We start from the raw sequence: 14,569 nt of genomic DNA on the forward strand, positions 1-14,569 counted from the left end.
CTTAATGAAGTAGAATGTCAGAAAAACCAAATAACAAAACTTTAAGTTACAAGCTATCAAATTACCATGACAGACATTTTTATTATCTTTCTAACACTTGGATGTCAAGAATATGATGTACACTAGTATACTTGATATCTTTACATGCATAAACCTAAGAAAATATTTGGGTGTACCCTGTCCACCCACAGAAAATTATTTGGGTGCACAGCTCCAATTTTGGGTGCACATGCACCCATTATTTCGAGCCCTGTGAAACCTTCTTGGATTAACAAAGAATTTTGTGTTTTCCAGCCAACAATCAGAAGAGGTTGTGATGATGGTGGAGAAGTGAAGCTCGCGATCGGCTTGTCTGATTCATCTTACAGCATCTTTAGTCGCATTTATACAATGGTGTTAATGTAGTGGTTTAAGGGCGTTTTAAGCGACGCATAACAGTACTTAAATCGTTTTATACTTAACCATGTAGATCTAGAGCATTTTAGTATACGTTTTGAGCTACGCATAACATGACTTTAATCGTTTCGTACTTAATCACGTAGATCTTGAGCACTGTTAGTGGACGTTTCTAGCTACGCATAGTAAAATTTTAATCGTTTCATATATAGGCACGTAGATCTTGAACATTGTTAGCAGTAAAGGACGTTTTGTGCTACGCATACAATAACATGACTTTAATTGTTAATACATACATAATCACTTAGATCTAGATAAAACATTGTTAGCACATTTACATTGTCGTTTATAGTAGGGATACCTTAAACAGGATTAACATTTTGTTACGTTATCGCGTTATACTATAAATTTGAAACAGTAACAATTTACTACATGCAAGTATGTAGCTGGTGATAAGGTAGTATAGACTAACAGTCTAATATCAAGAAATACCATCTTTAAAATCTCTAACCTAGGCCTCAAAACATAGACTTATCTGGTAACCTCCAGTTTTTCAGGCTTTAACTTTTATGCTCAGTTTATCTAAATTAGTAACTGTCTATTTTTTGCTGGGTGGTTAAACAAATGGGAGTGGACAGTTTATGTGTACATTTGTCTTTGTTTTGTTTAGTCATCACTTAGTGTGTGTGTGTTTGTGTGTCTGTTGCGTGTGTATGTGTGTGTATGAGTGCGTGTATGTATATATATCTGTGTGCGTGTATTTTTGTATGTCTGTGTGTCTGTATGCGTGTGTGTGTAAGGTGGGGGGTATGTCTGTGTGTGTGGGGGGGGGGGAGTGCGTGTATGTGTGTACGTCTGTATGTGTGTACGTGTCTGTGTCTGTGTGTCTGTGTGTATGTGTATGTGTGTATGCCTGTGTGTGTTTGTGTGTCTCAATGTTTTTGTGTCTATATTTGTCCGCGTGTTCTTAACAATAAAAACGCACGGACTAAACCACCGGCTCCTGCCCTTGTACAGAACCATGTTTCCGAGCATGTGATGCTGTAAGAACTGGACCCGGTCTGCAGAATAGTCGCACAGTTCACACCTGAACCGGCCCTGAGGCCTGGGGTCCATGTGTACCCGCCCATGCTGTCTCAGACTCGTCTTGTACTTGGACTTAAATCAAGTAATTTCATGATGAAAATTTCTGATGTTTTTTTCACAAATATAGGAGCTGGCGCGATTCCAATAATCATCTAGGTATGATATTGTAGAACAGTACATTATTCCATAGGGTCCCGGAATATTGGTTCACTTTTGGGAAGAAGTTACTGTTAACATGTTTCATTTTCACGCAGGGGTGATATGGAACAGTCCAATGGGGAAGGGTATGGGTGAAATATGTTTTATTCGCTCTCAAACAAATGTCGGCATTTCTCAATTTTTTATTTGAATTTATCACAGAATGAATAGAGGGCTAAACAGGTGCGAACACACCTTTGCAATTTGCCTTTTATGCACATAAAAGCATCAAAGGTACGTGTATTTTTATTTCTTTACAACATGGCTACATTCCTTTACTACCAAGGACTATCATGAGCCGCACAACAACCTTGAGTACAAAGTTGCGTTTCACCTTTGTCCAAGTAGGTAAATATTTAATATTTAACCTCCTTGGTTGACCTTCACAAAAGACGTTTCCTGGTCCCAGCTTTCTCCCTGCACGTAACCGCCAGCGACATGGCGATGTTTACCGGCCTGTTCTTGGTGACTTTGATGTCCTTAAGCTGTGCCCAGCCGATCTCCAGTCTGCCAGACCACAGTTGTATTTGTGACGTCAGTCCCGTGGTGCACTGTAACAACGACAGCGCGCTGAGGGCGGAGCTCGACCTGCTGAAGGACGTCGTGAGACAACTTCTTCAGGCGGGGTCGAACGTCTCAAGCGCAGGTCAGCAGATTTAGACATTCTTAACTAGCCATAATTTTTTTCAACTTCTTCGCTGGTTTGCTAGTTTCAAAGTTGGTTATGGTTAGGCCGGAGAAGGGAGTTCGTCGTGGATGGAGTTTCGCCCTATAAAATAAAAGCCAGCCCTGCTCGAATTCTGCGAAGGAACCTGAAAATAGCATGTCTTTTGTTTGTATCTTAGGCTGTGTCTCACAAGGACCTACCGTCAATTCTAGCCTGGTAACTGAACTCGGCCCAAAACGTTTGGAATATCAACTTCGGTTGATCCTATTTCTGTTGTTTTTGCATCAATTTCAATGCATTATATATCACTAGAAAGCTTACGTGATTTTCTTTCCAATGGTATCAAATTCATTATCATTATAAACCCATAGAACAAGCACCAGGCCTGCTTACTTGAACGGGTCACCAAAAAAAGTGCTTAAATTTCCCCGCTTCTGTTCAACACTGTATCGTCCGGTTGTTATGGCCGCGGGTAAAGCCCCGGTCACAAGAATCGTACGACGTCCTTGCGATGGCATATTACGCCTATCGCACGATGATCACAGTGGATCGCAGCTAAATCGTAAGCAAAATCAGCCATCGCAGAGCATCGCAGAGCATCGGATGATGTTCAAAATTTTTCCAGCGTCGTACGATTTTTCACTTGTGTCTCTTCTGTATAGCCGTCTGACCGTTTTTGTGCTTCTTTAACCAACAAAATGTGGACATAGCTGTTGAATACCTTCCTATAATATCTTTAACTGTAAAAATAAATTAAAAAAGACCATGATAACAAGAGTATTACAAGCAAAAGTTCAAATCAAGCGTGAGTACTGGTATGGTTATCTCGGCCTGCTTGCCGGCTCTACGTGTCAGGCTCTTTCGAATATTGTATCATGATATGCTATCAACAAAAAGATGCCATCATACAAAAATCATATCATAAGCATTATATCATATATATTTCCGACTCATAGAGCCTGCCTTTATGTTTGAGTTGTCCCCATGGTTATTACGATTATGGTAAACTGACCCAAGACCGACGAGAGCTGAGATTTGATCTAATTATCAACTCACGTGCATGAAGCGATCAAACAATTGTCTGCATCACCTGTGCGGGGCGCGCTGTTCTCTGGTTGCGATTGTGGCAGTTGCGACTGATATATTTTCTCTTTTCGTCAATATCGACAATATCAGGGAAAACTGAAACCATCACAACATGCTAAAAATTCATAAATCTAAAACCTCATCAGTAGACAAAAATTGCCGTAATGAAGTCTGCTTTGGGGGCAAATAAAATCTTACGACGATAGCGAAATTTTGAACATGTTCAAAATCCATTTCAGTCCTATTTTCGTCATAGGAGGCTCCCCGATTTACTATGATTTACCTGCGATTGACGCAAATACGCTCTAATGACCTCATCGTACGATGCACTACGATCCTTGTGACCACGGCTTCATATATTTAAACCATTGCTTCCGATTCTTCCCCGACTTACGACGTACTGCGCTTATGCCGCGCATAAAACCTCCATCGCAGTCAATCGTACGATTCTTGTGACCGGGGCTTAACAATGATTCAATCAATCGTTTTTCGTGTACCTTTTGAGTATTTTATGATTGTAAATTTATGGAACGGGCACCAGGCCTGTTTGCGTACAGGGTGGTCATAAAAATAAAGTGCCGCAATTACCCTACTAAAGTCGAACACTCAATTCAGCTCATTTTGTTCCGTCAATATTGACTAATGAATGAAGGCAAGTTGAATAAACAGGACATGTCAATCAAAGCCACTGTTACTCTTTATTCAAGCAAACAATTTGAACCAAGAGGTGCTGGCCATAAACCGTGGGAAGGCTATTCCATCCTAAGACTGTACTCCAGAATCCTGGAGGTAGTCTGCGATGGTCCTCATGTGTGGACAGGTGGTTTAATCTTGCAGAATGGAATTTGGTCCAATATTCAAGAGGTAGGATATTCCAACTGAATGGAGGATTGTGTCCCTTTATCTCACCACATTGAAGGTGCCTGGAATGATGACGAGTCTTGTTTTTCCTATAGCGGTTATACCGCCCCACACTATGACGCTGCCTCCACCACCAAACGCTGACAGTTACTCTTGCCGTGTCAGCGTGCAGTTCTCTTTGCCACCTCCACGCATTGATTCGGCCATATCCAACTGCCAAAAGGGCAAATATACTCTACTCAAATGTGCTATAACAAACTGGTATGTTCTGTATACCAAACGTGATGTGAATAAAGGATTGACTGAGTCACGGACACAGGCACCAATACAAACAGGACGATACAGTGTTGAACAGAATCAGGAAAATTTGGGCACTTTTTTTGGTGACCTTCTCCTGTAAGCAGGCCTGGTGCTCTTTTCATGAGTTTACAGTCATAATAATGTAAGAGGCCAAAATGGCATCCCCCTCCCCTACGGCAGTAGTATAGCCCGGTGACCCCCGAGGTCACGGGATTCGGATTCGACACTTCGGTTCTGCACATGTTCCTTCTGACAATACACCAGACTAGAGAGAACTCTTGGCTCGGAGTCGTCCTTCCTAGACTAACCTTGGGGTGAGGGACAGGGCGGACAATTCTAGTCTTACACTGGTGGCAGCGGTGGGATCCGACCTACGCTTCTGTTAGCCTGTCCCTCACCCCGGCCCCGTCGGCGAGAATGGAGGAAGACTCTCCCAGACCACGCCGTGCCGCGTGCCGCCATGATGAATCTTCCACGTGAGCGAGATGGTAGACCGACTTTTCATTTTTGCGGTTGCGGAACTCCCAATGGGAACATGATGACAGAAAGACATTTTATTTTGATCGTGAGACACTGCAAAAATCCACTCAACAACAGGGGACGCACTTTTTAGCGGACCGCCGAAGGACTACGGCCAGGCTTCGCTGGAGGATTCACGGCGGCCCCTTTGTACCCAGGCGGTACTATCGGCCCCTCAAGCCGAAGTCGGACTTCCCGACACCCGGGCCCCGTCATCTCAACCAGCCAGGCAGTCGGACCCTTCGTTGCCACTAAACACAACATGTGTCAGGAAGAAGGTGCGCCCCGGCCAAACAACGCCATTCTGCAGAAGTCTCAGTCAGTGGGAAGCAGCCAGCAGAATCACTCTAGAGATCGAGATAACGGACTGCCGCATGCCGCCAACCTGACCGGAATACGACCGGAGCATGGAGGACAGTCCCTTTGCGTTGTTCGCAAATTTCGTAGTACCCGGCCCACGGGTCCCCAGCATCAGTACTGGAGCAGGTTCCGCGAATCCCCCTAGTCTCCCCGGTACCCATGCGGTGCCATCGGCGGCGTGCTACCGCCGAGTCAGATACCTGACACCCCGTTAGCCAGACAGTGAGGTGGGCCGTCAGACTGCTAGAACACTGACTGTCACACTAGATTCCATTTCAAAATTCGGGAGAATTTTTTTTATGGGGAAAAGAACGTGATTATACTTTATAGGAGACGGATATGTTTTGTTTGATATGATATGCCATGTATTGTATTGATATGCTATGTTAGTTAAGATTGTATTGATATGCTATGTGAGATAAGACTATTGATATGCCATGTTAGATAAGACTGTATTGATATGATGCTGGCGGACCTATGGACATGATATGCAATGTGAGATAAGACTGTATTGATATGCCATGTTAGATAAGACTGTATTGATATGCCATGTTAGGTAAGATTGTATTGATATGCCATGTTAGTTAAGATTGTATTGATATGCCATGTGAGATAAGATTGTATTGATATGCCATGTTAGATAAGATTGTATTGATATGCCATGTTAGATAAGATTGTATTGATATGCCATGTTAGGTAAGATTGTATTGATATGCCATGTTAGTTAAGATTGTATTGATATGCCATGTGAGATAAGATCGTATTGATATGCCATGTTAGATAAGATTGTATTGATATGCCATGTTAGGTAAGATTGTATTGATATGCCATGTTAGTTAAGATTGTATTGATATGCCATGTTAGAGTGTGTTTGGAGGAACACTATAGTATACCTGTGTTTTGAGGAAACACTATATTATACCTGTGGTTGGAGGAAACACTATATTATACCTGTGGTTGGAGGAAACACTATATTATACCTGTGGTTGGAGGAAACACTATATTATACCTGTGGTTGGAGGAAACACTATATTATACCTGTGGTTGGAGGAAACACTATATTATACCTGTGGTTGGAGGAAACACTATATTATACCCATGTTTGATATAACTTGTTAAAACTGTTGTATGTTTAGAATTTAGTCTGCAAAAAATGTTAGAAGTAAATCATTATAATGTTTCACAATTTGTTATACAGTTGCACATTTGTTACCTTACAAAGTTGTTTAACCACCATTACTTATTTAGTTTGTAAACTTCAGGAGAAGTTTAGTTTGCCGTAAGGGGGAAGAATGTAAGAGGCCAAAATGGCATCCCCCTCCCCTACGGCAGTAGTATAGCCCGGTGACCCCCGAGGTCACGGGATTCGGATTCGACAGTTCGGTTCTGCACATGTTCCTTCTGACAATACACCAGACTAGAGAGAACTCTTGGCTCGGAGTCGTCCTTCCTAGACTAACCTTGGGGTGAGGGACAGGGCGGACAATTCTAGTCTTACAATAAGGTTAATACTGTAGGAAAGAGAATCACACAAGCTTTCAATTGATATAATACATTGAAATGTGCCGAAATAGAGGAAATATGATACACGAGTACTTAAATTGATATTCCAAACTTTTGTGCCGAGTTTATATCATCAGGAACTCGCGTTATAATCTTTCGGTATTTTGTTTGGAACTCAGGCTGTGCCCAAGGCCCTGCCGGCAGAGACGGCAGAGACGGGCTGCCCGGCCGGGACGGAGCTCCGGGGGTTTCCGGAGAAATTGGTCCGGCAGGTCCTCCTGGGCCTCCAGGTCCACGGGTAAGCTACAGGTTTGCAGTAAAGCTGTATTGGTTTCGCTTGCGTCCAGGGGCGCCGCCATTTTGGTTTCCCATGGCAGTGATCACGGTATGATGGGAAGGGGTGTCGGCATTTGATGTGTTGATGTTGACATGGGAAGTCATGAGGGTTGTTGAACAAAACAAATACATGTTCTTTATGTTACAGGCATATCCTTTGCCCGGTCTGGTCGGCTACTGGCCGCTGAATGAAGAACATGGCGCCCGTGACGTCAGCGGCTATGGTAATGACGGAGTGACGTTCAGTACGGGCGTGTCGGAGGGGCCGGGGGGCCAGACGGGGGGCGCCATGTACTTCCATGGCGTCGCTGGTAAGGAATTTTTTCGAATGATGTTATCTACATTATTCGTAGCAACTAGCCTCTACCAGACTCCACATGTCGCTGATAGCCTGATACCATTGTAGAAATTAGTCATATAGTAGTAATATGGCTAATTTGATGACACAGCATAATAGCGAGTTTGCCGACCAAGAAGTACAGTTGGCGCAAACTGTAGTTTTTAGCCGGGTAACTCCTTTTGCAGGTCTTTAGTCTAGTTTGCCATTGTCAACTTCTACTGTTTCCCACGACAAGTAGAGCCTGACAGAGACTATATATAGCGACAGGTCTATTGAAAGATTTGTTCTATACTCAGGTTCTCGTGTGGAGTTCTCCAACAACGGAGCGCTGGACGCCAGGAGTTACATCACCCTACAGGCCTGGATCTACCCACAGGGGACGGGACCCGGGCCGATCTTCAACTACCAACCGGCGGGCAATAATGCATTTGGGGTTCACGTCTGGCTTTATCCTACCGCAAACGACCTCTGGATACGGTAATACATCTTTAGGAAACTGCCAGCTTTACACCGCTAGGTTTGCTGTTTCTGCCATGTTTTATGTTTATGGCTTGCTTCCAAAATAGAACTGACAGGTTTTATTCAATCTTGGATTTGGTAAGGTCACTCTTGACGTGTTTACTGTGGCTGAATATTAACTGTATGGAGTATGCTGGTTCTTTTTCTATTAAGAATGACCGACCGAAATGTCCAAGACCGAGGTCAGCTAACACGGCCTGGGATAACCCAGAATGAGTGGCAGTTCGTCACCGCTACCTATCACCGTACATCTGGGGTCCGGAAACTCTACCGGAATGCTATAGAGGTACCAGCTTCACGGCGTCTAGCGTATTGTTTGCTTGTCGCTATTGAGTCTTTCCCTGTCGCACTACCAAGCTATGAACAAGTCAATCAAAGATGGCAGATTTCACTTCCTTGCCCACCCTGATTTAAACACACACACACACACGAACAACTTTTTGTGTAGACATATGTATGGTTACGTTACCATAAAATGGCGATCAGGTTAACTCTTCACTGTACGTAGTATGCAGCAGCCAACAAAACCTTTCCGCACTATATCCAAACAGATCGGATCTGATGATCTAGACGTAGATCTGGGTACCCAGTTTCCTGCAGCCATGGGGGCCCGTCCGCCATTTACCGGAGACGCCCGGGCCTACAAAGGACGCATCGCCCACATGCAGGTACACTTCTCTTCCATACTTCATGTATGTTTGTGGGTTGTCATTGTTTAGGGGCAAACGTCGACGTATGGAAGCATTTGCCCAAAAGGATGGAATTTGACAGAAAACAATAACTAGTAAGGCCACACTGCCTTAATTTTATGGATGACATCCGCGTTCGCATTGATTTTCGCCTGTTCTGAAAAAAAACTGTAGCCTCATGTCACCCAAGCATCAAGCAGAGGATCTGCTCTCCAGGGCAAGGGGGCATATGTTGAGGACATGGGGACCACAGTGCCATTGTTCCCTCTTAAAGCAAGAATTGCAATAAAAACATTATTGAAATGGCGACGATTGTGTTTTACAGTCTTACTGGAGGTGAACATAAGACAAACCAAGCCTGGCAACAAATAGTCCTGTGGTTTAGCAGTATTTTTCTTTGTTGGGTATTTCTTTTTTTCGCCCTCGTGCTTTTGGGGTCATCCATTAGATTAAGTCAGTGTGGCCTAATAGGAAATGTTGGAGCACAAAACGACAGCACAAGATCGGTAACATGACAGGATTATAACCCAGCAATCTGGCTCTTTCAACGCTATACACAGAGGTTATGTTAACTAAACCCCTCCGCTGTCCTCCAGGTTTACAACGTCGCCCTGACCCAGGCTCAGATCCAGGAGGCCATGGACCGCACCAGGAGCGGCTACAAATAAAGCCTCATAAACAGGTTCAGGTAAGACTATTCAGATTTTTGATAATTTTATTTTTTTGTGCTGGCAATAAAAGTCAAACTGTAATTCGGAATGACTTCTACCTACACAGGTGAACTTTCAAGTTAAGATTAGCCAAGGAGGTTTTCTCAAGGTGATGAAACCTCCTTGGATTAACAAAGAGTCTTTTGTTTTCCAGCCGACAATCGGAAGAGTTTGTGATGACAGCGGTGAAGTGAAACTCGCGATCGGCATGTCTGATTCATCTTACAGCATCTTTAGTCGCATCTATACAATGTTGTTAATGTAGTGGTTTAAGGACGTTTTAAGCAATTTAATGTAATCATTTTTACCTAATCACGTAAATCTAGAGCATTCTTAGAGGACGTTTCTAGCTACGCATAACAAGACTTTGTTTTGTACTTAATCACGTAGATTTTGAGAAATCTTAGCGGTTAAGGATGTTTTGTGCTACGCATACAATAACATGACTTTAATTGTTTCATATATAACGTTAATCACGTAGATCTAGATAGAGCATTGTTAGCACATTTACATCGCCGTTTGTAGTAGGGATACCTATAACGGGATTGACATTTTGTTACGTCATCGCGTCAATACTATAAATTCGGAACAGTAATAATAATAATAACGTTTATTGCAAATTCTTGCCCGTGGGCTAATTGCAGGTAACATAAAAGATACAAACAGTGTAAAAGCAATATCACAAGTGTCTACTCTAGTCTAAAGCTAGTAAAAGCTAACTCTAGATCATGGGTTATTGGGTTCGACTCCTTTTTCGAAGACAGTTGAAGACGAAAGATCCCACCTTTTCTATTATGTGCGGGTTTTGTGATAATACAAAACCAGCGAGCTGAGGAAACATGTAGCTGGTAAAAACGTCGTATTGACAGTTTGATATCAAGAAATACCATCTTTAACAAAGCTACCCTAGGACTCAAAACAATGACTTATCTGGTAACAGTCAGTTTTTTTGGCTTCAACTTTTTGTGCAGCTTACCTATTAGTGACTATTTTCTGCTTGGTGATTAAACAAATGGGAGTGGAGAGTTTGTGTGTACCTTTGTCTTTGACTTTATAACTGCATACAGACTTTCCGTTTCTGCTTGGCTTGACAGAGGAAGAAGAAGACGGCATAGAAGAACACACCAATTAAAACCTATGGGGGAAACATAATTCAACTTTTGATTATGACCCATAGAATGCTACAGACTAGTTAACAGCATATCTGGGGTACTGTTGTGGAACAAATGATCTGCTGTACTAATCTCCAAGCAGATCCTACGGTAGAATTTAAGATAGTATCAACAGCTGGCAGAGGAGTGAAGCCGGCCTAGGAGTGTGTATGCAACCAGTGCCCGTCTGACTCCCTTTGGCCGGTTGTACTATTTTGCCAGCTTTAATCTTAATGGCACCGTAGGATCTGCTTGGAGATTATTACTCAACCTGCCTTGGGGGCAAGTTTTGTCACTCTTGTACGACCAGATTTCATTTCGGCTACGTTTTCCGTGACGCGCATCCATTTCCGTGAGCTGTTCATTTGTATAAAAGAGCGTTTCATAAGAGTGAGGTACAGATTCGCGCTAACGATGAGCTCGGACAAACTCCTCGGGCAAAGGTGCTCCGGCTCCCGCCGGGATCGCTCCCAGTTGTCGGTCGGTTCCCTTGTTGTGGTCTTGTCCGTGGGACTTGCAACCGTCGTCTGCGTGGTGGTTATTTTGGAGCTGAACAAATCAAACTCGGAGCTGTACAAGGTAAACTCGGAGCTCACGTCTCTGAAGATAGATTTTGCCTCGCTGAAGGCCAGACTGGAAGCGGAGAAGGGTGCAGGAAGTTTGGAAACAGCATTTAGGGAGCGACTGGCCGTGGTCGAGACCAGGATTCAAGATGGCGTGTATTTGTCAGGCTGGGAGGGGAATCCGAAGGTGGGACACGTTTTCATAGAGAACTTTCGGCAATTGTACACGGTAAAATGTGTCGCCAACTATCACACATAGTACAGAATGGAGGCGTATGATAAAACTGTACTAAAACAGTAAGGACTAGCATAAGTCTTTTGATATGGCGTTACAGAAAGTTTATTTGTAAGTCCATGCCCGGGGGCTAATTGCAAGTACATGGTACATGGTGGTTACAATAGAATGGGGCTCATTTTCATATATCAATTATTTGCGTATAAACCTCTATGAGTCCTCTCATTCAAATAAGCAACGAAATTCACGCAATTTTGTGTTATCATACCATGCTTTAGGTAATTTATCCTAATGTTTTCTTTGGATTTCGAGACTTTTGACAGATGCTTTGGGTTCTTTTTATGAAGGCCATTCCTGTTCAACCGGGTCCGAGTTGAACTATGACATGACTCGCTGCTATACGCAAAACGTTAACGATTGGCTTATGATAATTACTAGTCGCTCTAGACATATAATTAGCAGTGAACTAGGTTTATATGTACCTAATAAATAGTATGTGTTCTGCAAACGTAAGGGTCCTTATGTAAGTTTAGGCAAGTTGAGAATAACTCTATTGTATGTAACAAAAATACCTGCTATCGGAATGCTTTGGTTTAGATTAATCATTTCATAATTAAAACATAAAAACATTCGGTCTTAATCTTCTGACTGCGTCCTGGAAAGACTGAAATATTCGATAGGTTTTCTCCTTGTTTGCAATTAAGTGAATCATTTCCGTCTGTGATAGAGTGCTAAAAATGGCACTGCCCAAACTGTTACATTTGTTGAGCTACTTATGACCGGTGCAATGGACAAGTAAGTTAAGTGTTCGCCATTCAATCGGCAGATCGTGACTCTGATCTTCAGTTTAGTCAAACCATGAGACTTTAAAACATGGTACATGCTGCTTTCTCCGCTTAGCACTCGGCATTAACGAGGAAGAGTAGGGTAGTTGATCACACACCACTACCAGTGGACTAGCCCTCTGCTACAGCAATTGCACGACGTTGTGTGGCCCAAGGGCTATTGAAACGGACATGGGCGTCGTCCTATGTAACATCTGATACGAGGAAAACTAACTAACCAACTAACTGATTTACTATCGACAGCCAAACGTCCAGACTGACATCGCCTCATCGTCAGAAAAGAACAGTACGGAAGGGAACAATGCCTTGTCCGAAGCAAACCACCCTCGGTACAGGCAGAAGAGATCGGCAAATTCATTGACCCTACCAGTCGGAGGTAAGCCATACCAAAAACTTTAATAAAAAAAATGGTTCAACCTTCCTGACCGCTTGGAGTTCATTATGAAGGCAACTTTTTTCGCCAAACTGTGTTTATTGGCTTTTCGTCTTCCTCAAAGAAGTCAAACCCAACCTGCTTATTTGGAAATAGCCAACACTAGTATTCGAGTATGCTCTTTTTACAATAATATTTATCACTGTTCATTGAGACATGTATGTCTCCTATGTTTATATCATGTACTTGCAATTAGCCTTCGGGCATGAACTTGCAAATTAATTATAGAATAAGCCGCTTAATTGCATACCGCATTTGTCATTCTTGCAATTATGCGTAGTTGTCCAACTGGACCGCGCTGTTTTCGGATAATGGGGTTCCGTGCAATTAGCAGAAGTTTGCGGTAATCCGTTATGCAATTAATTGGCTTCGGCTGTATTATGTATATTTATTCCCACTCTTGCATCAGTCTGGGTTCCCAGGGGCTGTCATCTGTATAATGGTCATTTCTAATTTTGTTGTATTTTGTTTGAATATCAGGCTGTGCCCAAGGCCCTGCCGGCAGAGATGGACGAGACGGCAGAGACGGGCTGCCCGGCCGGGACGGAGCTCCGGGGGTTTCCGGAGAAACTGGTCCGCCAGGTCCTCCTGGGCCTCCGGGTCCTGTGGTCAATTCTAGCCTGGTAACCATACTACTAGGAACTAGCGTGCTATAATTCGAAAGACCAGCTAAATGTACGGTAGGTGGAGAATGGTTGCCAGACTAATTGTAAAATATATTAAAAATATATCTGGACTGGAAAGATAGTTGTAACCGGCTGCAGATTTTGGAATCATGCTTAGACTATATAGCTAGTGACGATTTGAAAACGTTCTAGTACTTTTAAATGGCGCGGATTTGTTTTATATTTACCCACACGCACGCACACGCACACGCACACGCACACACACACACACACACACACACACACACACACACACACACACACACATAAGCACACACAAAACAATTTAATAAGTTCTTCATGTTACAGGCGAATCTTGAGCCCGGTCTGGTCGGCTACTGGCCGCTGAATGAAGAACATGGCGCCCGTGACGTTAGCGGCTATGGTAATGACGGAGTGACGTTCAGCACGGGCGTGGCGGAGGGGCCGGGGGGGCGAGACGGGGGGCGCCATGTACTTCCACGGCGCCCCTGGTAAGGAATTTTTCAACGCTCATTAGTCAAAGCCGGATCCTTACATTTAGGCCCCGTTCATGATGCAAAAATTAGTGCGGATGCATCCGCATTGTTGGCTGATACGGATAAATTTGTGATCATGAACACTCCGAAACGAATTTGATGTGGATTTTTCGGGACCACCTCGCGAGGTGGATTTGAAACGGATTCTTTTTATCCGCATTTGCGACTTCATCATGAACGCAAATGCGGCGTCAATCCGGATTATACCCGGCTACCGCGGGGTCATAGCGCGGGGAATTGGAATGTTTTAACCGTTACTGTCATCGTGAAATCTTGTTATGGCCGATTGCGTTCCATTCCGCGGTTACACACTATTTTCTCGAAAAACAACACCCAGAAGAGCTGGGAAGGAAATTCCCGCCATCTTGAGCACTGTTCCCTGACCTCAACCTCTGACCCTTAAATGAGAAATGCAAAATCATCCGGATCTGAAACGGTTTGCCCGTGGGCATCGTGGACGCGAAATGTAAACCGTTTGCATTCGGATCGTGGTCGGATGTAACCATATGCGGATGCATCCGTATTAATTTTTGCATCATGAACGGGGCCTTAGATCTGGATCCCACTATGACATCCGTATCCCACCATG

The 14,569-nt window shown here is 43.5% G+C and overlaps 2 protein-coding genes across 2 annotated transcripts in view; both read left to right on the forward strand.

The window, feature by feature from the left end:
* The first annotated feature begins 2,118 nt into the window (after positions 1-2,118).
* LOC118407150 (collagen alpha-1(II) chain-like) overlaps positions 2,119-14,569 on the forward strand; it is a 15,816-nt gene continuing 3,365 nt past the window's right edge. Inside the window, exons 1-3 of the mRNA XM_035807569.1 lie at positions 2,119-2,326; positions 7,156-7,274; positions 7,461-7,623. Of these exons, the coding sequence (XP_035663462.1) occupies positions 2,119-2,326; positions 7,156-7,274; positions 7,461-7,623 (490 nt within the window). The remainder of the gene's footprint in view (positions 2,327-7,155; positions 7,275-7,460; positions 7,624-14,569) is intronic.
* LOC118406918 (collectin-12-like) lies at positions 10,873-13,667 on the forward strand. Its single transcript, XM_035807317.1, has 3 exons — positions 10,873-11,471; positions 12,608-12,740; positions 13,278-13,667. Exons 1-3 carry the CDS (start codon positions 11,136-11,138, stop codon positions 13,451-13,453), a joined length of 645 nt encoding a protein of 214 aa, XP_035663210.1. The 5' UTR covers positions 10,873-11,135; the 3' UTR covers positions 13,454-13,667.

The sequence above is a fragment of the Branchiostoma floridae genome, chromosome 19, assembly GCF_000003815.2.
Source record: "Branchiostoma floridae strain S238N-H82 chromosome 19, Bfl_VNyyK, whole genome shotgun sequence".
NCBI lineage: Eukaryota > Metazoa > Chordata > Leptocardii > Amphioxiformes > Branchiostomatidae > Branchiostoma > Branchiostoma floridae.